The sequence below is a fragment of the Malus sylvestris genome, chromosome 14, assembly GCF_916048215.2.
Source record: "Malus sylvestris chromosome 14, drMalSylv7.2, whole genome shotgun sequence".
Taxonomy (NCBI): Eukaryota; Viridiplantae; Streptophyta; class Magnoliopsida; order Rosales; family Rosaceae; genus Malus; species Malus sylvestris.
Genome location: NC_062273.1, coordinates 21,087,255 through 21,110,070, shown reverse-complemented (window position 1 = coordinate 21,110,070; position 22,816 = coordinate 21,087,255). Strand labels below are relative to the sequence as shown.

The 22,816-nt window shown below is 38.9% G+C and overlaps 4 protein-coding genes and 1 pseudogene across 5 annotated transcripts; 3 read left to right on the top strand and 2 right to left on the bottom strand.

Annotated features, from left to right (window-relative positions):
• Window positions 1–2,280: 2,280 nt before the first annotated feature.
• LOC126599306 (protein DMR6-LIKE OXYGENASE 2-like) lies at window positions 2,281–4,649 on the top strand. The gene is made up of 4 exons (XM_050265658.1): window positions 2,281–2,547; window positions 2,780–3,027; window positions 3,354–3,675; window positions 4,106–4,649. The coding sequence occupies exons 1-4, from the start codon at window positions 2,323–2,325 to the stop codon at window positions 4,349–4,351; spliced, it is 1,041 nt and encodes a 346-aa protein (XP_050121615.1). The 5' UTR covers window positions 2,281–2,322; the 3' UTR covers window positions 4,352–4,649.
• A 477-nt stretch (window positions 4,650–5,126) lies between these two features.
• Window positions 5,127–11,188, top strand: LOC126599314 (caffeic acid 3-O-methyltransferase-like; annotated as a pseudogene).
• Window positions 11,165–14,035, bottom strand: LOC126599304 (metal tolerance protein 1-like). 2 transcript variants are annotated; one of them, XM_050265656.1, is made up of 3 exons: window positions 13,846–14,035; window positions 13,549–13,745; window positions 11,165–12,682 (listed from the first exon to the last, which is right to left on the bottom strand). In XM_050265656.1, exon 3 carries the CDS (start codon window positions 12,680–12,682, stop codon window positions 11,324–11,326), a length of 1,359 nt encoding a protein of 452 aa, XP_050121613.1. In that variant the 5' UTR covers window positions 13,549–13,745; window positions 13,846–14,035; the 3' UTR covers window positions 11,165–11,323. The 2 variants fall into 2 exon arrangements, with proteins under 2 accessions (XP_050121613.1, XP_050121612.1); XM_050265655.1 differs by lacking the exon at window positions 13,549–13,745 and having other exon boundaries at window positions 13,846–14,033.
• A 2,132-nt stretch (window positions 14,036–16,167) lies between these two features.
• LOC126599309 (50S ribosomal protein L11, chloroplastic-like) lies at window positions 16,168–18,151 on the bottom strand. Its single transcript, XM_050265662.1, has 4 exons — window positions 17,778–18,151; window positions 17,531–17,703; window positions 17,374–17,437; window positions 16,168–16,531 (listed from the first exon to the last, which is right to left on the bottom strand). Exons 1-4 carry the CDS (start codon window positions 18,013–18,015, stop codon window positions 16,320–16,322), a joined length of 687 nt encoding a protein of 228 aa, XP_050121619.1. The 5' UTR covers window positions 18,016–18,151; the 3' UTR covers window positions 16,168–16,319.
• A 1,909-nt stretch (window positions 18,152–20,060) lies between these two features.
• Window positions 20,061–20,946, top strand: LOC126599311 (probable E3 ubiquitin-protein ligase XERICO). Its single transcript, XM_050265665.1, has one exon. It carries the CDS (start codon window positions 20,094–20,096, stop codon window positions 20,658–20,660), a length of 567 nt encoding a protein of 188 aa, XP_050121622.1. The 5' UTR covers window positions 20,061–20,093; the 3' UTR covers window positions 20,661–20,946.
• Window positions 20,947–22,816: the final 1,870 nt, after the last annotated feature.

Here is a 22,816-nt window from a genome sequence, read left to right as displayed (position 1 = left end):
TTGGCTATGTCACTCTCACGTGATGGCTAGCATGCCTTGATCTCGATCGGGGTGTGTCATCTCATGTAACTCTTTTTACACCCAACTTACTCTCTGCACCCATATTATTATTAACTAAACTATCAATATCTCTTTAAACCCAAATTTAATACCTTAACTACCCTCACAAACCCAATTTAATATGTAAATTTATCTGTAGACCCATTTAGAAAACAAAAACTCTGAATCATTGTTCTGCAATTCATTCAAAGTGTGCTTTATCTGAATTGGATCCCATTGTTCATCCCATTGCCGCTTCAGTCACTCCCATTGCCACAATAATTAAACTCTACTCCATAACTCAAAATCATTTTATAAAGGGGTGTGTTATCCACACACCCCTTTTTACTTCTCCCACACCCGCTGCTAATTTCTGTCCTTTGATCTTCTTCAATTCATCCAATCCGATAGCCGAAAATTAAAATGGTGTGAGAGAAATAAAAAGGGGTGTGTGGATATCACACCCCTTTATAAATACACACACAGTAGTAATAATAATTATACAAAGACAAATTATATAGAACGATTACTGTCTGGTTTGTAATGTTTATTAAGCTACCCCCCTCATCTTTATGAAGATGTTAATTGTTATTTTTCATTCTTCTGGAAAGTCGGTAGAAGTGGGTTAAGGCCAACAAGAGCAATTTCTCCAGCCATTGAGATCTGTCCTTGGTTTTAACCTTGTTGACATTGTTTTGGTAGAAGAGAGAGTGATGATTTTAAGGTTGCGGGGAGTAGGAGATGATGGTTTTATGCTTGTCCAAATTCTTAAATCCAAGTTCTTTATTCCTGATTCCCCAATTCAAAAGAGCCTCAGATTTTCAGTTGTCTTTAGAATCAACCATGGGTTTATTAAAAAAATTTAGTTTTATTATTAATTTCACCTTGTATTTGATAGTAATTATACAATAGGATAAAAAAGATAATTCATATTTAAAATTTAAGTTGGGTGTAAAGAGAAGTTATATGGGTTCAAATAAAATTTCCTTTAATTTAATAGTAAAACCTCAACCTTTCTTCATCCGTAACGATCAATACCCACCGGGGGCTCCCTTTTTCCACTCTATAAAATGCATACTTCATCCCAAAGAAGAAGAAAAATGGCACAAATTTATCAGGTTTGTGGTTCTTGCATGCGTTGGTGATAGTGCTATGGAGTTGGAGGAGAGTGAGGGAGGACAAAGAAACCGCAGAGAGAGATTTACACTTGTGATGAACATGTCACAAGTTTGGGTGACCGGTTGACCTTTTTTTTTTTTTTTTAATATTAAATCGTTGGAACACTGATAGCCTCTGATTTTTTCAGTCTCTTTTCTTTGTCCTTGTTTTTATTTTGGCTCGGATGCAGACGAGGGTTACATCATGGAGATCGTAGGGAATGACGATATTGTGATGCCACTTTGATTACATCATTGAAAATAAAATCTGTGACTTTATTTCATATTACCTGCCGACAGAGCTGATAAACTTCTAATTTGCTTCCGACTAAGACTAAGTGTGGGGCAGCCCAATTATTTTCTTGCCTAGTTGCCTAACTCGTTTACCATTTTCCATCTCCCCGTGGTGCACTGGATAACTCGCCGGTGGTGTTGCCAACACATCGACATGCGTATCAGCCAAACTACTCATTTTTCTGATTTTTGTTCTTCGTTTCTCCTGTCAATTCTGTACACCTGCCCAATATTATTGATGTATGGATATTCATTCAGCTAAAAATTTGAATGAATTCTAGGTTCATTATATAAGAAAACGTGTAACTAATAATTATATTGATATTTTTCTTTGAAAAAATAAATAGACGTTTTAAATTCAAATTTCTCTACTCACAAAATACAAAAATTATGTAATTAAATTATTAACTTGTTACAGTTTTAAATATCACAATGCATACTACAATTCTTGTGAAAGAAAAATTGAGAGGAGGAGAAAGTATATTTCTCTAGCTATGCATACTCCGGCTTTATTTAACTTTTTCTTAAGCTTTTGAAATAATAAAACAAAACTATGTTAAATTAAATTAAATATTTTCAGCCGTAAGTTATCTCATTTCAAAAAAAACTTCCCAATATGACATCTGATTACCTTTAAACTAACAAATTGCATTAGAGAATGACATAGCAGAAGGACGTCATTTGCTTACCTCAGACAAATCTGTCTGCACTCCATAGTGAGAAGGTGGTGGGCATGCCGATCTGACAACTAGAACGGCCAAACCCAACTCATATTCTATAAATAGGGACAGGGATCCAAACTACATCGGACCCATCTCCAGTCGTAAGCAAAATGGCCACCACAACAAACCTACTGCTAACAGACCTCATGTTTGGTGTGAACCAAGTCCCTTCAAACTACATCAGACCCATCTCCGACCGTCCAAATCTCACTGATTTTCAGGTATCAGATGCCTCCTCCATTCCTCTCATTGATCTCAAGGACCTCCATGGCCCAACGCACTCTGATATTATCAAACAGATTGGTCTTGCATGCCAGACTGATGGTTTCTTTCAGGTAACAATTAAAACACACACACATATATATATACATTTATTTTGGGAAATGATCTCGACACACCTCTTTTCTCCCTCTGCATACCTTATTGACAAGTGCCTTCCTTAATATATATATATATATCCCATTTCTTTATTAATTACATGTACTTTATACTTAATTACATGTTTAGTATGAATATAGGTACTACTACATATTATGACTAAATTTTGCACCAATCTTTTTATATCAGGTGAAAAACCATGGAGTTCCAGAGATAATGATCAAAAACATGTTGAATATAGCAAGAGAGTTTTTCCAATTACCAGAGAGCGAGAGGTTGAAGATGTACTCAGATGACCCTTCTAAAACAACTAGGCTCTCCACCAGTTTCAACGTCAGGACTGAAAAACTTTCCAACTGGAGGGACTTCCTTAGGCTCCATTGCTACCCTCTTCAAGACTATGTCCAAGAATGGCCTAACAATCCCCCATTGTTCAGGTAAATAAGGATGCCTTCTTTTTCATCATCTTATGCTAGTACTTAAATATTCAAACCAACGTTTTCTAACTAGACTATTAAATTGTTAAGATGTGAATCTGAGCACACATACACAGTCTAACAAGAAAATATTATCCAATTGAATTTATTAGTTTAGTTAAATAAGGGCACCTTTTTGTCATCATCTCAACTACGTTTTTTTATCACGCTTATGTTGCTAAACAAATGCTCATCTTGTCAAACTTTGGTTATAGTCGTAGACGAGTCATTTGTTTCTAATTAATTACATCTAAGTCACAACTGAATGAGCTGCACTTTGTTCACAGGGAGCAAGTGGGTGAGTACTGCACAAATGTGAGAGGATTGGTGCTGAGATTGCTTGAGGCCATATCAGAGAGTTTGGGTTTGGAAAAGAACTGTATTGTTAAGGCATTGGGGAAGCAAGGGCAGCATATGGCTTTGAATTACTATCCACCTTGTCCACAGCCGGAGTTGACTTATGGATTGCCTGGACATACTGATGCCAACCTAATCACTGTCCTTCTCCAAGATGAAGTGCCTGGATTGCAGGTCCTTAGAAATGGCAAGTGGGTTGCTGTCAACCCTATACCCAACACTTTCATTGTCAACATTGGTGATATGATGCAGGTAAATACTATATCCTAAATTTATTATGTTTTGGTGTATCTGATCAAACAAAATCTCTTCATTAGATATTGGTTAATGAATCATGAATAAAGGATCTTATGAATAAAAACTAATACTACTATGCTTCATTGTATTCTATCTTAATTGATTTTTGGTTATTGGATTGTTGACCAAGGATTCAATGGCCAAAAGATCATCTGGGGTATACAAATTCTAAAGCATACTAGAAAATCCTCTTTGTGAAATCTTGATTTCTTTGTCTTTTTTCTCACCTGATTAGAAATAATAGATTATGGCATCACTCCGGAGATAGTTAAGCTCATTTATCACTAGCAAGGGGGACTTGTCCAAGTAGAGTGACAAGGCTTTTGTGATACGAGTAAAATTTGGAATTGATTTTGAACTTTTGTACCATTTTATTTGGTATCAGGTAATTAGCAACAATCGGTACAAAAGTGTACTCCATAGAGCTGTGGTAAACTGTAACTCAGAGAGAATCTCGATCCCAACTTTCTACTGTCCATCACCAGATGTAGTAATTGGGCCTGCCAAGGAGCTCATCAACTATGACCACCCAGCCATGTACAGGAACTTCACATATGCCGAGTACTATGAGAAATTCTGGAATAAAGGACTTGCAACTGAGTGCTGCTTAGACTTGTTTAAACTCACTTGAACATGTGCGTGCAATTTCATGTAACTAGCTTTGGACAAGTACACAAATGACCTCAAAAAATGGTCCACTTTAGTTTGAGTGTTGAGATGTCTTATATTTTCAGTAGTATGTCTATTTATTTGAAATAGACATTGAAACTATTTTGATTTTTTATTTCATTTGTAAGTTTAAGAATAAATACAAAAATAAAAAGTATGTAATTTACATTAGAATCAATAAAGTATCACTATGATGTGGATATTGTTGATGTCTATTTGAATTTGCTGCAGTAATAAAGTTATTTGAGAATTTTACAGTACTTGGCTTAATGTCATGAAATAGAATTTTCTCAGTAATAAAGTTATTTGAGAATTTTACAGTACTTGGCTTAATGTCATGAAATAGAATTTTCTCTCCTCTTATTTCCATCATATTCCCTCTCCCTCCTCTCACATATTGTTTTTTGTCTTCTTCTGGCTATTAAAAAACTAACACAAAACATTGACGTGACTTAATCATAGCCGTTCAAAGAGGAGAGAAGAGAAGGGAAACTAGGAGAGGAGAGAATCCTACTCCTAATGCCATAACTTGAGGAGCTCCTTACTCCATCCACTCATGCATTGCCATATGTTATGAATTCGTCTTCTAGAAGAAGACCAACTTTAAATATAAAATGGTGCAGTCAAGCCCCCAAAACAGAAGTTACACGAAAACAGATTAGTCTCATGCACAATTTCTTCATCTAGCAACCAAACAAATTCGGAATCGTGATGAATTTAAAAACCCTTTTCACCTCTCATGCCTATATAACATTTCACAACAACATAAACGAGCATTCCAAAAAAAAAAAAAATCAAAACTCCAAGACAAGGAAAAAACAGTTGAAAATGTCCACAATTAATGGAGAAGATGAAGCTGACTCCCAATATGCTTTGCAGTTGGCAAACGTATCAGGATTGCCTATGGTGCTTAAAGCAGCCATAGAGCTTGGTGTACTTGACATTATCCACAGAGCTGGCGCCGGAGCCCTGCTTTCGCCTTCCCAAATAGCGTCTCAGCTTCGATCTCTCCACAATCCGAATGCCCCTTCAGTTCTTGATCGCATGCTGTGCCTTCTTTCTACTTACTCTATTCTCACTTGCTCAACAATCCAAGCTAATGGGAAGGTTATTAGGGTTTATGGGTTGGCACCTGTCTCCAAATACTTTATTCACGAGAAAGGATAAGATTAGGAATGAGGATATCCGAGGTAAAGTAGGAGTAGCCGAAATTGTAGGAAAATTGAGAGAAAATCGGTTACGGTGGTTTGGACATGTGCAAAGAAGGCCTACTGACACTCAGGTTAGAAGATGCGACTATGGGACAAAGGTTCAGGGCCGAAAGGGTAGAGGAAGACCTAGGAAAACTTTGGAAGAGACTCTAAGAAAAGACTTAGAGTATTTGGATCTAACGGAGGACATGACACAGGACCGAGCACAATGGCGTTCTAAGATTCATATAGCCGACCCCACTCAGTGAAGAAGGCTTTGGTGTATTTAACACAATACGTTGAAATGAAGCAAAGCTTATTTATTGATATCTCCGATAAGTTACAAATATGTACATATACATGAGTCAAAATAAACAAACAAGAGGGAGCCTTCACAAAGGTTGCTTAAGAGAAGTCTCAGCAGTCGATAGAGCCCCAGAAAGAGAAGGCACCGGAGGGGGATCATTCGGAGCCTCAGTACTGGACAGAACCCTAGAAGGAGGAGGCATCAGAGGTTAATCATTTGGAGCTTCATTACGTGGTACAGCCCCAGAAGACGAAGGCAATAAATGCCGTTGGAACAAACCCACAAACCGCTGATGATCAAGTAAAACCTAACCATCAGATTCCTTCATCTGGTCAAGCTTCCTCTTCATGTTTGTAGCATAGTCATGTGCGAGCCGGTGCAACTGTTTATTCTCATGCTTGAGCCCTCTAATCTCCTGTTTGAGACTCATCACTTCAGCCGCCAATGATTCAACTTGGCGGGTTCGAGAAAATAGGCGTTGGGCCATATTAGACATAGAACCTGCACACTGAACACTTAGAGCCAGAGAATCCTTAACAGCCAACTCATCAGACCGTTTGGAAAGTAGTCTGTTATCTTTAGGAGTGAGAAGGTTCCTGGCCACCAACCGCAGCAGTCATATCATTCTTCATCACGGAATCCCCAACGGTAAGAGGACCAGTAGGGGATAAGAAGGATGGGCGCCATATGTTGTCTAGAGAAGGCGTGGCTGCCTCTTCAATAAGGTTCAAGTCAAAACGACGGTCGGAGGGGCCAGACATTTTCAAAGGTGTTGAAGAGAGAAAAGGTCGGACAAATCAAGATCTTAGAAGTGCAAGAAGGGAGCTTCTACTGGTGAAGATTCAAGTGTGCTTTGGAACTTAATGCTAGCCTCTATAAAAATCTGCACTCGACGGAGCTTCAGAAATCGAAGAGGCGCCTGCCCAGAAATCGAAGAAGCGTTTGCTTTCTCAAAAGTTGGGCTGCTCAGAGACCATGAGGGCCAATCTCAGAAATCGAAGAGGCGTTTGCTTTCTCAAAAGCTAGGCTGCTTAAAGACTACGAAGGCCGATCTTAGAAATCGAAGAGGCGCTTGCTTTCTTAAAAGCTAGGCTGCTTAGAGACCACGAAGGCCGATATCAGAAATCGAAGAGGCACCTGCTTTTCTCAGCCTTGTCATCACCTGTCACATGCACACTCAGCTTTGCTGAAATTACGGGCATTCTGTTGAAGATTTCTGGTGAAGTAGAAAGCACGTGAATCTTACTGTTCAATCATCCACTTTCCACACGCACCATCAGCTCATGGGTACCACATATAACTTTGCCAAAGATCTCTAACAAAGTTTAGACACGTGAAGCTTGCAGCTCCCACTACATCGCTATGACCAAGAAGGGTAAAAGAATAGCAAAGAAACAGCACTAACAAAGTATAGACACATAAATTTTGAAGGTCTAGCTACCATATTATTACCCACAAGGGTAAAGGAACAACACCACTTCTGGATAATTGGAAAGTCCCTATGTGTCAACCTCTGTGCTCCGTGGCAAGGTAGACTAGCAAACATGCCCAACTTTTACTCACATTCGAGAAAACACTCCCAACAAGATTGCTTGCTCCAAAATCGAAGAGGCACCGTCCTCCGAATCTCGAGAGCCAAACTCCCAACATGATTACTTTCTCAAAAATCGAAGAGACACCGCTCTCCGAATCTCGAGAGCCAGACTCCTAGCAAGATTGCTCTCTCAAAAATCGAAGAGGCACCGTTCTCCGAATCTCGAGAGCCAGATCCCCGATAAGATTGTTTGTTCAAAAACCGAAGAGGCACCGCTTTCTCAACTTCGAGAGCCAGATCTCCTTGGATAAAGCTTGTCTGTAATCTTCACACGCAACATCAGCTTTTCAGATACCACAGACCACTTTTTCAAAGTGCTCTGACACACGTGAAGCTGGCAGCTCCCACTACCATGCTATGACCAAGCAGGGTAAAGGAATAGCATTACTACTTGTTGTTAGGGAAACTCCTATATATGTCGACCTCCATCCTCAATGGACAGGCAGACTTGTAAAAATGCTCAACCCTTCCTCATATCTGAGAGGGCACTCCCAACGAAGCCTCTCGAAATACTCAGCTTTCTTTCCCCCCGATAATCCCTCTGCAAACAAGCTACACCAGAGCAAGAATATCTCATATCATCAGGGTTAAAAGCAAGAGTATCCCATATCATGCTTTTTCCCTGTCTTTTCCTTTGGCCTTGTTCTTACCTGCAAGACAATGAGAAAGAGAGCAATTAGTCAGCACTTGGAATCAAGCTTCTAGTCAGGAACTGACTGCCTGGAACCCCTTACCTGATTACTTACCTGGCATTGCTCTCGAGTACTCATCTTCAACATCTTATGCTTCCAGAGAAGATACCACATCTGCCTGAGGAACAGATAGGGAAAGTGAGAAGGATACAAGGAAGCATGTGGAGACAAGCATAACAGAACACGTGCCGATACATCCACTACTTTGTCAACAACAAAAGTATCTCATATCAGCAGGGTCGAACGTACTCTAGATTTGATGGACTTGTTTTGACCCTCAAATTCTTCAGTCGGCCTTATACTCTGGAGGAAACCAGAAAATCCTCCAACCCAGTTCAAGAATAAGCCTGTGGAAAGTTACTTCTTCAAAAGCAAAAGTATCTCATATCATCTATTCTCCTTTTCTTCTTTTTATCCTCCATGCTGCCTGCAAGATAGGGAGAATGAGAACAATCAGCTGGAACTCGAAATCAAACTTTTGATCTGGGACTGATTGCTTGGAGCTCTGATTGCTTACCTTGTATGTCGCCTCTTTCAGCAGATCCCCTAGCTCGGCGACTTAGGGGACTCCTACTACATGGTTTGTATCGCGCTTGACCAAGCCTGAAACTACAAGTAAGCTTCAAGTGAAATTGATACATTACCTTATGCATCTCCACCAGTTAAAGATACCACCCCTGGATGGAGGAAGAGTACTTCCAGAGAAGATGCCACATCTACCTATGAGACAGATAAGGCAAGTGAAGACGAGAGCTTGAACCTATGTCATTTGTACTAAATCATTCACTTGTACTCACTAAAGGAGAGCTTGAACCTAAGTACTTGTGTAAACCCTTCACAATTAATGAGAACTCCTCTACTCCGTAGACGTAGCCAATCTGGGTGAACCACGTACATCTTGTGTTTGCTTTCCTGTCTCTATCCATTTACATACTTATCCACACTAATGACCAAAGCAATCTAGCGAAGATTACAAACTTAATACTTTCTGTTGTACCAAAGTCCTCACTGATTTTGTGCATCAACAATCCTTAAGTCCTTACCTTTTTGCGTTGGTAATGGATAAGTTAACAGGACATATTCAAGATGATATTCCTTGGTGTATGCTTTTCGCAAACGATATAGTGTTGATAGATGAAACTCAGGAGGGGTAAATGCGAAGCTTAACCTTTGGAGAGAAGTGTTGGAATCTAAAGGTCTTCGCCTAAGCCGATCAAAGACAGAATATATGGAGTGCAAGTTCAGTGCAAATGGAGGCCAAAATGAGTTAGGGGTGAGGATCGGAGATCAGGAAATACCAAAGAGCGACCGTTTTCGCTACTTAGGATCTATCTTGCAAAAGAACAGAGAATTAGATGGAGATCTCAACCATAGAATACAAGCTGGATGAAGTGGAAGAGTGCATCCGGTGTGTTGTGTGACCGTCGTAGGCCACTAAAGCTCAAGGGAAAATTTTATAGGACGGCAATAAGGTCGGCGATGCTGTATGGCACAGAATGTTGGGCGGTGAAGCATCAACACGTACACAAAATGAGTTTGGACATGTGCAAAGAAGGCCTACTGACGCTCCGGTTCGAAGATGTGACTACGGGATAAAGGTTCAGGGCCGAAGGGGTAGAGGAAGACCTAGGAAAACTTTGGAAGAGACCCTAAGAAAAGACTTAGAGTACTTGGATCTAACGGAGGACATGACACAAAACCGAGCGCAATGGCGTTCTAGGATTCATATAGCCGACCCCACTTAGTGGGAAAAGGCTTTGTTGTTGTTGTTGTTGTTGTTGTTGTTTTAACTTACAGTATGACACATGTGCAAAAACTTTTCATGTTGTATTATAAACGATTTATTTATGTATACGCGTCAAACTATTATTGATTTGCAAGTAAAGAACCGAACAAAGTTCATTTCTTTTGCATTAGTGCGGCCACCTTCATATGTCACCATTCCTGCAGGTACCATTTGAAAGATGCAGTTTTGGAAGGAGGACTCCCATTTAGCCAGGCCTATGGAATGAATGTGGTGGATTACATTGGTAGGGATGACAGTCTTGGTGGAGTGTTTACGGACTCAATGAAAGAGTTTAACCTAATTTTTAAGAAGGAGATTCTGGAGATTTATAGGGGTTTCGAAGGTCTACACACACTGGTAGATGTGGGTGGTGGCGACGGTACTATTCTTAACATGATAATTTCCAAAGCACCCTGCCATCAAGGGCATCAACTATGATTTGCCTTCAGTTGTCGAAAAGTCTCCCTCCCATCCCGGTATGATATAAATTTTTCGCTTACCATTGGACAACTTCGTGTAGCTCTTCGTAGTTCGCTTTGCTTTGCTAACTTACTGAAAGAGTTTTGCTTCAGGTATAGAGCACATTGCAAGAGATATGTTTGTGAGGATTCCGAAAGGCGATGCCATTTTCATGAAGGTGAGGTTTCTGAGAATTATTCAACTGCTTATTTACAAAGCAAGTTCAAAAGCAAACATTTACTTCCGCTGAACCAAAATGTTCAATGTAACTGTGGGCGCTCTAGCTTGTTTACCCCTACACTTAAGTTTCGTATTCAAACCGACCTAACCCAATATCATTCGACTAGTTACACTATCGACAGCTTTCAACCAATGCAAATGATTTTATTAACAGTGGATACTACACGGTTGGGATGATGATCGATGCTTGATGATACTGAAGAATTGCTATGAGGCCTTGCCAGACAACGGAAAAGTGATAGTGGTGGATATGGTGATACAAGAAGCCCCGGGAACAAGTTTTTCTGCTAAAAGTTTGTTTCTGTTTGATGTGTACCTAATGAATACCAATGTGATGGGAAAGGAGAGAACAGAGAGAGAATTACAAAGTTTGGCAAAAGCAGCAGGATTTTCAGACATTCGAGTTGCTTGTTCCGCTTTTACCTTTTCTGTCGTGGAACTGTTAAAGAACATGTAGTTTCCAGTTGGATATGTTTGGTTACTGTAATCTTTTGAGTTTCAAAGACATTATACTAAACTTTCATTCATTGACGAGATAAGTAGATTTAACAAGGAACATATAAGAGCAAAACAATGGGATGATAGATTATAATCTGTCTAGACTTAAAAACTCTGAACTGACCTAATTACAACAGTCGGGCATTGACACATCGTCTCTCTCCATCTCTACTGACGTTCTATCTGAATCGTTACATGACTGATATTATATTCTCTCTTGATGTAGTCTACAACCTTTTCCAGCACCATATCGGCATTAGCATCCGGCTTAACGATAACATGACAAGCCATTAACACCTTCCCAACAGTTATCGCCCATATGTGCAGCTCGTGAATGGCAACTACCTCATCCATCTCGCAGAGACCTTTCTCAATCTTTGTGGCATCAATCTCCCTGGGAGTGCTCTCCATCAAAACCTCCAAAATGTTCCTCAACATCCGAATTGTTGTCGCCAGCACGATTATTGAAAATACAAGAGTACATATCAGATCAATAATCTTCCACTCTGGCTTGTACCAGATAAGCCCTCCACCAATCATCACTCCAATACTCTGAATGGAATCGCCAAGTACATGAAGATAAGCCCCCTGCACATTGATGTTTCGTTGCTTCTTCTTTTTACCTTCTGGTTTCTTTTCACCTTCAGAGCTATGATTGAGCAGAGGTTCTGTGATGTTAATTACATCGGTATGATGGTGCTTGTCGTCATGATTCGAGTGCACCTCATGATGATGAGAGTGATGTGTTGTCACAGTAATCCCATGGTTATGGGTCTCATCATGATCCTCATGACTATGATTATGATCACCATCTCCATGACCATGATTATGATCACCATCTCCATGACCATGATTATGATCACCATCTCCATGACCATGACCATGCCCACCATGGCCATGTCCATGTCCGTGCCCACCATGGCCATGTCCATGTCCGTGCCCACCATGGCCATGTCCATGTCCATGATCGTGCCCATGATCATGACCCAATAAGAGTGCCATGGCGATATTAACCAGTAAACCAAACGCAGAAACAAGAAACATGAGAAAGCCCTCAACTTCACCAGTGCCATGGATAAGCCTTGCAATGGCTTCATAAACAAGGATCCCAGCAAGCAGCCAAATCATCTGAATGGAAACAAGAGCACCTAGTATTTCAATCCGGAAGAAGCCATACGATTGACGAGGAGTTGCCTCCCATCCTGATGCCCAAAGTGAGAACAAAGAAATTGCAAATGCGGCAACATCTGACAACAAATGAGCCGCATCAGTGAGAATCGCAAGACTGTTGGCTTTGATACCCCCAACAACCTCCACACTCATGAAAACGACACAGAGGACAACTGCTATCAGAAGCTTCCGCATGGATGCTGACCGTTCCTGTGCATCTTTGTAACTAGTTTTAGCATCTGAAAATCCGCATGGTGCATCCCCACAAATCTTGGTCCCACACAAGCTCGTATCTGTAGCTGGCACATCTCCACCTACTTCAACTACATGCGAATGCCCAGAATTTTGAGCTTCCATCTGAAAGGCAATAAGAAATTGTAAGAGATGATGAAGCCTCAGTAAATTCTGGCAGATCTTTTTGTCAGATATAACCCTACGAATCATATAGTAAATAATAAAAACAAGGTTGAAAACAATAACAACGTGAAAAGGACAACATAGAGCTAACTCAACGAATACAAGGCAGCAAACAAAAACGATACAGAGAATAGAAGCACCTCAACAAGCATCCTATTGGCTGTCCTGAAAATCAACAGGAGCAAAAGAAATATGTGTTCTCTTATGTCACCTCCCTAACTAGTTTATTTGAATAACAGACGCTCAACAGAACACTCCATACATACACAACGAATGTAATGTACTCTGCCCAATCCGATATTTACCCAACAATCATAATCACAGGTTCGATAAGATTATAAACAGCGTCTACGATTACTGGACTTCAAATCCGAAAATCTGCTCAGACGCCAAACCTACAAGAAGTGTACAAACAAAACTGTGCAACCCAAATCAAAGCCACAAACAATCGAAGGGAGAAAGTAGTGGAAATTTTGGCTAGTGCTCCTTCATATACGTCAAGCGCCGTGTCCCTTTCGACAAGAACATATGGTGTGAAGCATAAATAATACACATCACTGCAACATTAATGCTTATACAATAACTAGTACCTACTAAGTTGAAGAAAAACACAGTATACAGCTACCGCCACATCACGAAAATTCAATTGAGATACATTATACATAAGAATAAAACCAAAAATTTCACGAGGGATACATGAATACAATAAATAGGGGTATGATTGAGCAATCCTCTGGCAAGCAATCAAGAGAAAATGCATACCTTAATCAGAGAACATAAAAATTATATAAATTATGAAACTTTACCTTTCAAAAACCCAACTGGCAACCAATAAATCTTTACACTGATGGGCAATGAGTGCATTAATACAACCACGAGACCCACAAGCAATATCACCAACAAAGTGCAGAAAAACAGAGCAAAATCCAAAACATGTAATCAAAACCAACAGACCCAAATGAGATAATATTAAAAACTCAACATCTCCCTCGATTTTGAGAATCTGCGTAATTGAAAAGGCATCGAATTTATGAATTCCGCCGCATAAAAATCGAAACTTGAACACTTGAATAATGAATCCAGAGAGAGAGAGAGAGATATACCTCTTGAAAGCAGTATTGCTCAGAAGGGGGAAGTGGAAGTAGATAAATAGAGACGGATCTTTAGTGTTGTATATTATTGGGAGGAAAGCTTGATGCTTGGAACTTTATACATATATATCCCATATATATATATATAGATAGTGGGCTTAGAATCCCAACTTTGGGTGTGGAGAAGGTTCCTGTCCTTTTGGTGACGATTTGCATTCCTTCTTTGTTTTTCATTCAATGACAATTAAGGACTGATTTATTTATTATTTTGCCTTTAAAAGGCCTTCTGCCCTTTGGGCCGCCAACACGTGGATTGGTTTTTTTGGGTATTTTAATCCTTTCAAGACTTTAATGACGTTCTTGTCATAAAAAATATAAAAAAAGTCTAATAACCTTTGGTATTTTTGTTTTGATTGAAACAACATTCGGTATTTTATTTTATCAAGTGTCAATTTGTGTAAGAGGTTTAGATTCGATTATCCTCAAAAGTAAATTTAAACTTTATTATTATTAGCTTATTGTGAGGTTTAATCTATTTCTTCACCTTTTAATATACATAATATAGTTTATTCAAAATTAAAAAATTAAAAAAAAAACTTGTTTATTGATAGTTTTGAGTTCGATTTATTCTTTTATTGCTCGTAGAAAACAAGTAAAATAAATTGACCTTACTTTAACATGACTTAAATCTAATCCCAAAACAAAGCAAAAACCTAAACAAGAAGGAAATCCAAACAAAGATGGTAAAATCCTTTGTGATACGATTTTGAATTGGATAACAAGTTATGACTTGTTTGGAAGTGTTTTTAAAATGGTTGAAAGCACGTTTACTGAAATTGATTGTTTGTTTCCAATAGCATTTTAAGTGCTTTTTGGAAGAAACATCAGATATATGTTTCTTAGATGAAGCACTTAAAGTGTTTTTTTCAAAATCCACTTGAATTAATACTAAGGATTGAGTTAAAAAACATTTTCATCAAAAGTGCTTTCAGTCATTCTAAAAGCACATTCAAACATTTTAGTCAACTTGAGAATACGATTTAGACCAAATTCCCATTTATTAAATTTTTTGAACTAACGATATTATGTATCCATGCACAAACACACATTAGGAGAAAAAAAAACATCTAATTGATGACAAACATACTATCAATATTCTAACCTTTAAACTAATCACTGAAATATGGGAATTTTCTACTCTCATCCACAAGTTGTATTTTACTAATTCTGAAGAACACTAAATGCACAGCAATGAATAAAAAATACAAATTGCATAAACCAACTAATTCCAATAGAAATATAAATAATAAAATAAGGAGAGCAAATATAAATAAAAGAAATTGAGTTATCTCCTTTGTGTCTACTGCTTGGGACAGTGATGCTCGGGACTTGTTCTGAGCTTCCAACTGGTGATTGGCCTCTCTCGCTTGGATGTCGATTACCTATAACTTATGGCTGTGCGCAAGAGACGTCAATGAAGAAGATGATCAGCGGTGGTCGGGGAATCGGATGGATAACAGTTCCTTGGATCGTCGGTGGAGAAGGCAGTGATGCTTCTCGAATGTTCTTTGGTTTTGGGCTTATTTTCTGTTTCTGTTGTTTCTTTCTATTTAGGCCTTTTTTGGCTATGTATAGGTGTTGTTGGGCTTTGTCTGTTTGTAAGTTTGTGTTTTGGTTGGAATAAAATCTTTCCCTTGACCAAAAAAAAAAGAGAGAGCAAATTGCCACACGTGTACAGTTGTGTGGCAAGAGACTAGTGATGATTATCCATAATTATAATTTGGTTGTTTGAACATAAGGGTAGAGTTGTCTTTTTACTGCAATTTTAGTCAACAAAAAAAACAAACATAAGAGTAGAGTGGACGACACCTAAATTCCAATATGCCTTATCCAAAAAGAAGATAAAAAATTCAGTCTATTTGTCATATTCCAGATTCCAAATCCAAATAATGAAGCTGAGTAATACCAAAACTGAAGCAATTATGGATTAGGGTTTAGCCTGGTGACTATGTGGATTGTTTTGGTCTTAGGTTCTTCTCACTGTGTCGTGAACTTAAATCTTATCTCTCCCTTTAGTGTAGATTATTGTAGAATATCGCTTGTGTATTTTTCTAAAAAGTAAAAAGTCTAGTGACACTTTTCTTCTCAATATTAAAAGCCGTTTCAAATTTGATTCCCCAATGCCGAGATAGTTTCCATCAAGTTCGACTCCCTCATTCCCAATTGATAACAATTGATTGAAGTAAAGCTTTCGCTTTATCTTCCAACAACCGCTACGATGGAGCCTTAGGGAAATAAAGTATAAAGATTGTAAGAGAAGAGAAAACAGAGCACTATAAAAAACATGGATGAAGAATTTTACAACCAACAACAAAAATCGGAGGTGATAGTTTGTACATACTGATTTCCATCCGTCTTCTGGAAACTTACAAAGTGTGATTCAAGAAACAAAGCCTAATCGACGAAACAAAATGCTGAGAGCAGAATTACAGCAGAGCTTCCTTCTTTTTGGGTTCTAGAACAGGAGGGTCGACATCGATCCCCATATTTGCTGCAGTCCCTGCTATGATTCGCATTGCTGATTCTATTGTCGAGCAGTTCAAGTCCGGCAGCTTTTCTTGCGCAATTGTACGCAACTGATCGATGGTGACCTTTCCCACTTTCTCCATCTTTGGGTCTTTTGAACCTTTCTCCGCTCCTGCAGGGTGCATACCATTCAGCACAGATGAACAACTATTGCAAGAAAAGATTTTTATGTGATTGGTCCGATCATGATCATATACGTGATGGCATACAATAACAAAGCCGAAATATTTCAACATGTCCAGATTAGTGATATTTCTAAAACAGCGGCCAAGACTTGAGTTATAGCAGATATGACAGATATAATCAATGAAAATTCTAGTATGCTCCGGTGAAGTCCTTGTAATCAAAACCAATTATTGTACAGATCAAAGAGAATAACAATCGAAGCCACAATATTGTGCATGAAAGTAAGCTTGCCACTTATACTTGGATTTGTCCTAGCATTCCAGCTATAGGTTTGAAACTTAATCGAACGAGATAGAATGCCAAACTAATTGTCATATGAAAGTTCAATGGCCAATTCATAACGGCTGACTCCACATTCCTTACATTAATCAAAATTTCCTCATTTTCTTCATGTAATGCAAAATGCTCCCAGTTTTTAACACAGAAACATATATACATGAACTATAGACACCAATACTATTTGGCAAAAGATAGGGTCCGCCGGCCATGAAGACGTCAATACCCATTTAAAGATTTCAATCTACTACATCTTCCACTCATTTTTCTTGTTTGTTGATAAGATATAACATTCTCAACAAATTGTGAACACGCAAAGCTTATCACAAGTACATCTGCATTTATCCACTGGTTGAGCAGCAGCATTTAGAAAATAAACACGGCGACAAATCTTCCGATACAACGAAATGCCAATGTGTGAGCAAAATTCAAAGAACCCCACATCAAACAGATAGAGGGCACAATGATATAACAGAAAACAAACAATCATACCTGCAGCCTTAAGAAGCAAAACCGAAGCCGGTGGGGTCTTCAGAACGAAAGTAAAACTCTTATCCTGGCATCAAAAAATCTGATAACAAAGTCACAATCTTGAAAAAATTAAGCAAAGAGTTGGAAAAATTATACCAAATTCGCAACGAAGACTAACATCGTAGACGGTGATTTCAACTGGAATGACATAGCCGGGCTTGTCCGCCGTCCTGGCATTGTAATCCTTACAAAAAGCCATGATATTTACACCCTTCGAACCCAGTGCCGGGCCGACCGGCGGAGCCGGAGTCGCCTTCCCGGCCTCCAACGCCAGCTTTATCATTCCAATCACTGCAAAACCGAAAACCCATCAACGAAATGAACTCAAATTCGTTTGACGAAGCAAAACAGTGAATTTGGAATACCCTTTTTGGCTTTTCCGCCGGGCTTGGCTTTCGGTGGAGCCATGGCTGTGACGCTGAGGCGCCTCCGCGTGTTGAATTGGAGGGAGCTGGTGGGGTTGGAGGAGAACATGCTGCTTATGCTTATCGGCGAGCCCCAAAGGGAGGAAGAGAGCTGAGTCCTCACATTGTCGCGGCTGTTGGTATTCTGCGAGGAGAGAGAGGAGAGGACGTGGTGGGAGGTAGACACGGAGGACGCCATGGGAGATGTTTGAGTTCACTGAGCAGTGTCTCAGCAGGAAGGCAGAGTTTTTTGGATAAAAGCCAGTGGAGTCCTATCTTCGAATAGACAACCGGAATCTCTATAACCCTGTGGAAACGACGTCGTAATAGCAGAGTTGTTGTTCGCTGGTTTTAGCGGGTAGCAGCGAGCGGTTAAATACGTTTTGGGCTAGGATTTACGTGGGCCTAATTAGCCCATAGGAGGTGAACAAATTAAGTCAACGACGAGTGTATGCAGTGTAGATTGGAGAGAGAAACACGAATCCAATGCATTGTTTGGTGATCCACAAGATTAATTTAGTTGGGTTATTTGGGTCCCTAGGTTTAGATATTGGGGTCGAATTAGTTGGGTTTAATTGTCCCAACTTCTTGAAAGGATTAGTTATACCTATCCAACAAAAATGCACATGATATGAAACTACGGTTGGATTGATTCTGTCCAATATCTATCAATTTTGAGTACCAAACATAACATTGAATTACACCGATCCAAATCTTATACTTATTAGCATCCACAACATGTAAGCTTGGTAGTTTTTAGGGCCAACAGATAAGAAGACAATTTCTCCTTTCTAATCCTACCATTTTTTAGGATGATAGAAATGAATAAGTTTTCTTATTGACTAATCTATATCCTCCCTCGAAGTTTATCACAATTTTTTTATTTTTTTCCTTCAATATACGTTAAAAATAATATTCAACTATCTTTAGTGTTCCAATACAATTCTTCGTACCAAATGAGGCCTCTATTTGGTCAAGTCCCATTCCTTAGAAAGTTGGGCAATTGTCCATTTTAATTAATCAAGTTCCATTCACCAAATATGGCATAATAATGTAATCAGAGTGTCCATGAATTTCTCCCAAAAGGGACAGAGAATTAAGGTAGTAAAATATCCTGTAAACACATTTGTTTACGTGAATAGCTCAGTAGCTAACTGCGTTCTTAATACTTGGGAGATGCAATAATGGAGACTGCACATGGTTTAGTTGGATGCAATATGGAATCGCCTTCACCAAATTATGTCCCTTTTTTAAGCTAATCAAACCAACAAGTAAATTGTTTCTTAAAAGTGAAACTAAAGAACCGCTCACTTTTGGCACGCAAAATACAACACTTAGTGCCGGTGTTTTAGCTTTACACCATTCAACATGAGCAACCGATATCAGACCTCTTGACAACACAAGTTACAAGTGTAGCAATTACAAACCATCATCTTTAGATACATCATAAGCTTGAGAGAAACTCTCCATTTCTCAATTAAATAATATGATAACATGTTCGAAATACAACTCTAAAAGTTGTGTAAGTGGTTCCACAAAACCCAAATTAAAGAAGGAGACAAAATACGAGAGTACAACATACATAAAATAATTAGAAACTAGTATATGCCCACACACAAAGTGTGTGAAGTGTTTTATTTTTATTTTTTAAATTGAAGGAGAGAGGAATAGAGTGAGAGTGAACGTGGGAGTGAGAAGAGAGTGAGAGAGGTTAATTTTTTTTTTAAATTAGAGATGTTAGAATCATATGTAGGTGATGTTTAAACAAAAAACAGCAAAATTTTGTTTTATCAAATTACTTTACTGTTGTTAGACTTTTTGTTGTGATAGAAGATTAAATAGTATTTTCATTCTCTTTTAATTGACAAAAATTTTTTTTTTAAATATGTAGTTTAGATATATTTTGACCCATTAAACAATCAACTTTCATATTCGTATTGGGGTTCCTTTACGTGCTATCAAAAGATTTAAAACTAGTGAAAGATGGGCAGCACAATTGACACGCGACAAGTTAAGATTCCACAAAACAATCATGTAGGTTTGCAGAGATGATTCTAATCCAATACTTAGTATATGGAGACAAGAAAAAATGACCTAATCTTATTAAATTTGACCGGCCAACAATATTATGCAAGCTCCAAGGAATCTTTATTTTTTATTTTAATAAACTTGTCCTGGAATCTATTATCTATATAGCCATCCATCTATGAGGTGTTTTCTGCAACACAACTCCTTCAGATACATTCAAATTCAGTCCCTCTCACTCCCTCTACATCCATGGCGTTCTGTGTTGGTATTAAGATGCAGAAATGGTCATGCAAAACCTTAACGACAGTGTTAGTCCTTGTACACTGCATCAAGATCTTGGTGATAGTGGCACTTAGCCATCTGGGAATTCTCCAACCTTTCCAACAGATGACTGAACCAACTACTGACTCCATGGAAAATCATCGCACCAATTCAATACTTGTGTTCGACCGTTTGTACCCGTCGATACCCCCGGTGCCTCTCCATATACTAACAGCATGTATCAAGAGGCTTCCAGTGGTAGAGTTTGGTCAAGTTTTTGAAAAAATCACAAAGCATGAAACTCAGGAGACAGTTTGCAGCATATGCTTGGAGTGCATAGAGAGAAGCCATGAGGTGAGGGAACAGTGCAACTGTGACCATGTGTTTCACAGGGAGTGCCTAGATAGTTGGGTCAATCAAGGGGAAGTGACCTGCCCTTTGTGCAGAGCTCTGTTGTTTCCGGCCAAGAGAGAAACGACGAGCTGCGGTGGAGAAAATTCAGGGACGATGGAGAGGGATGGTTACCTTAATAGGTTAGAATTCATCGTGAGATGAGTAGTTTATAATGAACTCTTACCCGCAAGCCTCAGACTATGTAGAAGTAATTTTTCTTGGTATATATATTTCTTACAAAATTACTAGCCTTTTCTTTCCGTAGGTAACATAAGTAAGAATTCATTCACTGTCGGAGCGTATTGTATGTAGAGCTTGATGGATTCCCATGTTTTCATAGAGTTATGAGGGAGTTTAGTTGATTTCCATAAATCCATGTGGATTTTAATTGAATTTTGAATAGGTTTGTGAGACTTTTATTATTAATTTAATACAATTTTGTGAATTATCATGGAATTTTTAATAATCAATTTATTAATAAACATTGTTATTTTGAAAATTTTCATTATTTGAAATGGTGGTTTAACCATGAAAAAGTGGTCGTTTGAGGTGGTAGCAATAATAGATGATGGTGGAAGTGTCACGTGGTGATTGTTGGCATGCGGTGATAGTACATGTGGTGTCTTTGGTGGCGGTGATCACAATAGGGGTGGTGAGATTGTTGTGGTAGAGGAGTGGTAATGTGGCCATGGTGATGGCTAAGGCAAAAGGTGGTAGAGATCGAGGTGGTAGTAGTGGTGTTGGTGGTGATCATGCTCATGACAATGACGGCGGAATAGGGTAGCTGGTATGGTCATTACATTCATATGGTGGATGATGGAGTTTATGATTAGAAATGAAAAAAAAAATTAAATTCATCGAAATCTGGAAAAAAAAAATGAATTTGCAATGACAAAAAATTTACTACAAAACACTCAAAGCCTGTCAAAATGCCATGTGATCAGGATTGAAACTTTATTTGGTTGGTTTAAAGGTTAGGGTACGATTGGGATTAAGTCCAATCTAGTTTCAATAGCTAATTGACTGCATTCTTAATACTTGGGAGATGCAATAATAGAGATTGCACATGGTTTCGTTGGAAGCAATGGAATCGCGGTCACCACATTATGTCACTTTTTTAGCAATCAACCAACAATTAATTTGTTTCTTAAAAGTGAAACTAAAGGGTGCCACTGACATTAGTACGCAAAATACAACACTTACAAGTTCCTGTGGTGGGTGACAAGGTTAGGAAATCAATTATTGGCTCTTCAATTGAAATGTAAGATGTGGAATGTAACTACCATTTTTCTTCCCTTTCTCCTACTCTCTCATGAGTATTGAAATGTAAGATGTGGAATTCTCATTTTTCAAAGGTGGGTGACCATGAATTCTTGGTTGCCATATGTGTGCTATAACAATCCGTCCCCAATTATTACGATTTTTATCATTTTAAAAAATGAATTTACAAAAATGCCCTTCTAGGCAAATACGTTGACTTATGTTGACCACTTTGTTGTGTCATGTAAGGTTATTTTCTTGGTGTAATCTTGTAGTACTCGTTGCTACAGACATGTGGGCGCAAACGAAACGTGATTTGGAATTATAACAAATGAGATATTAACGTTTAAAGTCGGAGACATTTTAGTAGATTGATTATTTTCTAGAAAGCTCCAGATTTTTGGAGCAAAATCTGGAAAGCCACATGTGTGGCCCAAATTAAAGGAAAGAAAGATGGACGGTGGAGATGGAAGATAAAGGAGAGAAATATAGGAGAAGTGAAGCCTAATCGGGAGAGGAGAGAGAACAGAGTGACCAATGGGAGGGGAGAGAAAGGAGAGAATGGAAAAGGGAGAGGAACCGGACCCCTCTCTTTGAACCGGTTTATCCTTGCGACCCAACCTAATTCTTATGCACAATTTTGGTGAAATTTCATCGATTTTTCCAACAATTTGCAACCACCCACCACTTGGGAACCAGTCCCCAACCTCCCATCTCCCATATTCACCCAAAATTTGAAGTTATTGGTCTCGATTTCACGAGAAACGCACCGGCGGGTGCGATGGTTCCACGACGACGATCCGTCAATCCAGAAGCTAACTCCATCAACCACCATCACCTATAGACTCCCCTCAACTTCAGGAACAAAGCCCATGCATTGGTTGAGGCGTTAGAGCTTGTTTGGAGTCGAATCAAGAACCACCCATTTCTAGGGTTCTAACGGGTTTTAGTAAAATTAGGGCTTTTCCCAACCAAATTGGCCTTAGTCACAAACGAGTTGGCAGGAAGTGATCACATTCTCGATAGCTCGAGCAGCTTTCGAGCAATAGAAAACTTGA

What these genes read in the sequence shown, in the direction of transcription:
- LOC126599311 (XM_050265665.1), top strand. Translation starts at nt 20,094, where the DNA reads ATGGCGTTCTGTGTTGGTATTAAGATGCAGAAATGGTCATGCAAAACC.
- LOC126599304 (XM_050265656.1), bottom strand. Translation starts at nt 12,682, where the DNA reads ATGGAAGCTCAAAATTCTGGGCATTCGCATGTAGTTGAAGTAGGTGGA.
- LOC126599309 (XM_050265662.1), bottom strand. Translation starts at nt 18,015, where the DNA reads ATGGCGTCCTCCGTGTCTACCTCCCACCACGTCCTCTCCTCTCTCTCC. An exon ending in TTGAAATCACCGTCTACGAT is followed by an intron (nt 17,438 to 17,530) that starts GTTAGTCTTCGT and finishes TTTTGATGCCAG; the next exon opens with GATAAGAGTTTTACTTTCGT. An exon ending in TTTGCTTCTTAAGGCTGCAG is followed by an intron (nt 16,532 to 17,373) that starts GTATGATTGTTT and finishes TGCACCCTGCAG; the next exon opens with GAGCGGAGAAAGGTTCAAAA.
- LOC126599306 (XM_050265658.1), top strand. Translation starts at nt 2,323, where the DNA reads ATGGCCACCACAACAAACCTACTGCTAACAGACCTCATGTTTGGTGTG. An exon ending in AGACTGATGGTTTCTTTCAG is followed by an intron (nt 2,548 to 2,779) that starts GTAACAATTAAA and finishes TTTTTATATCAG; the next exon opens with GTGAAAAACCATGGAGTTCC. An exon ending in AACAATCCCCCATTGTTCAG is followed by an intron (nt 3,028 to 3,353) that starts GTAAATAAGGAT and finishes CTTTGTTCACAG; the next exon opens with GGAGCAAGTGGGTGAGTACT.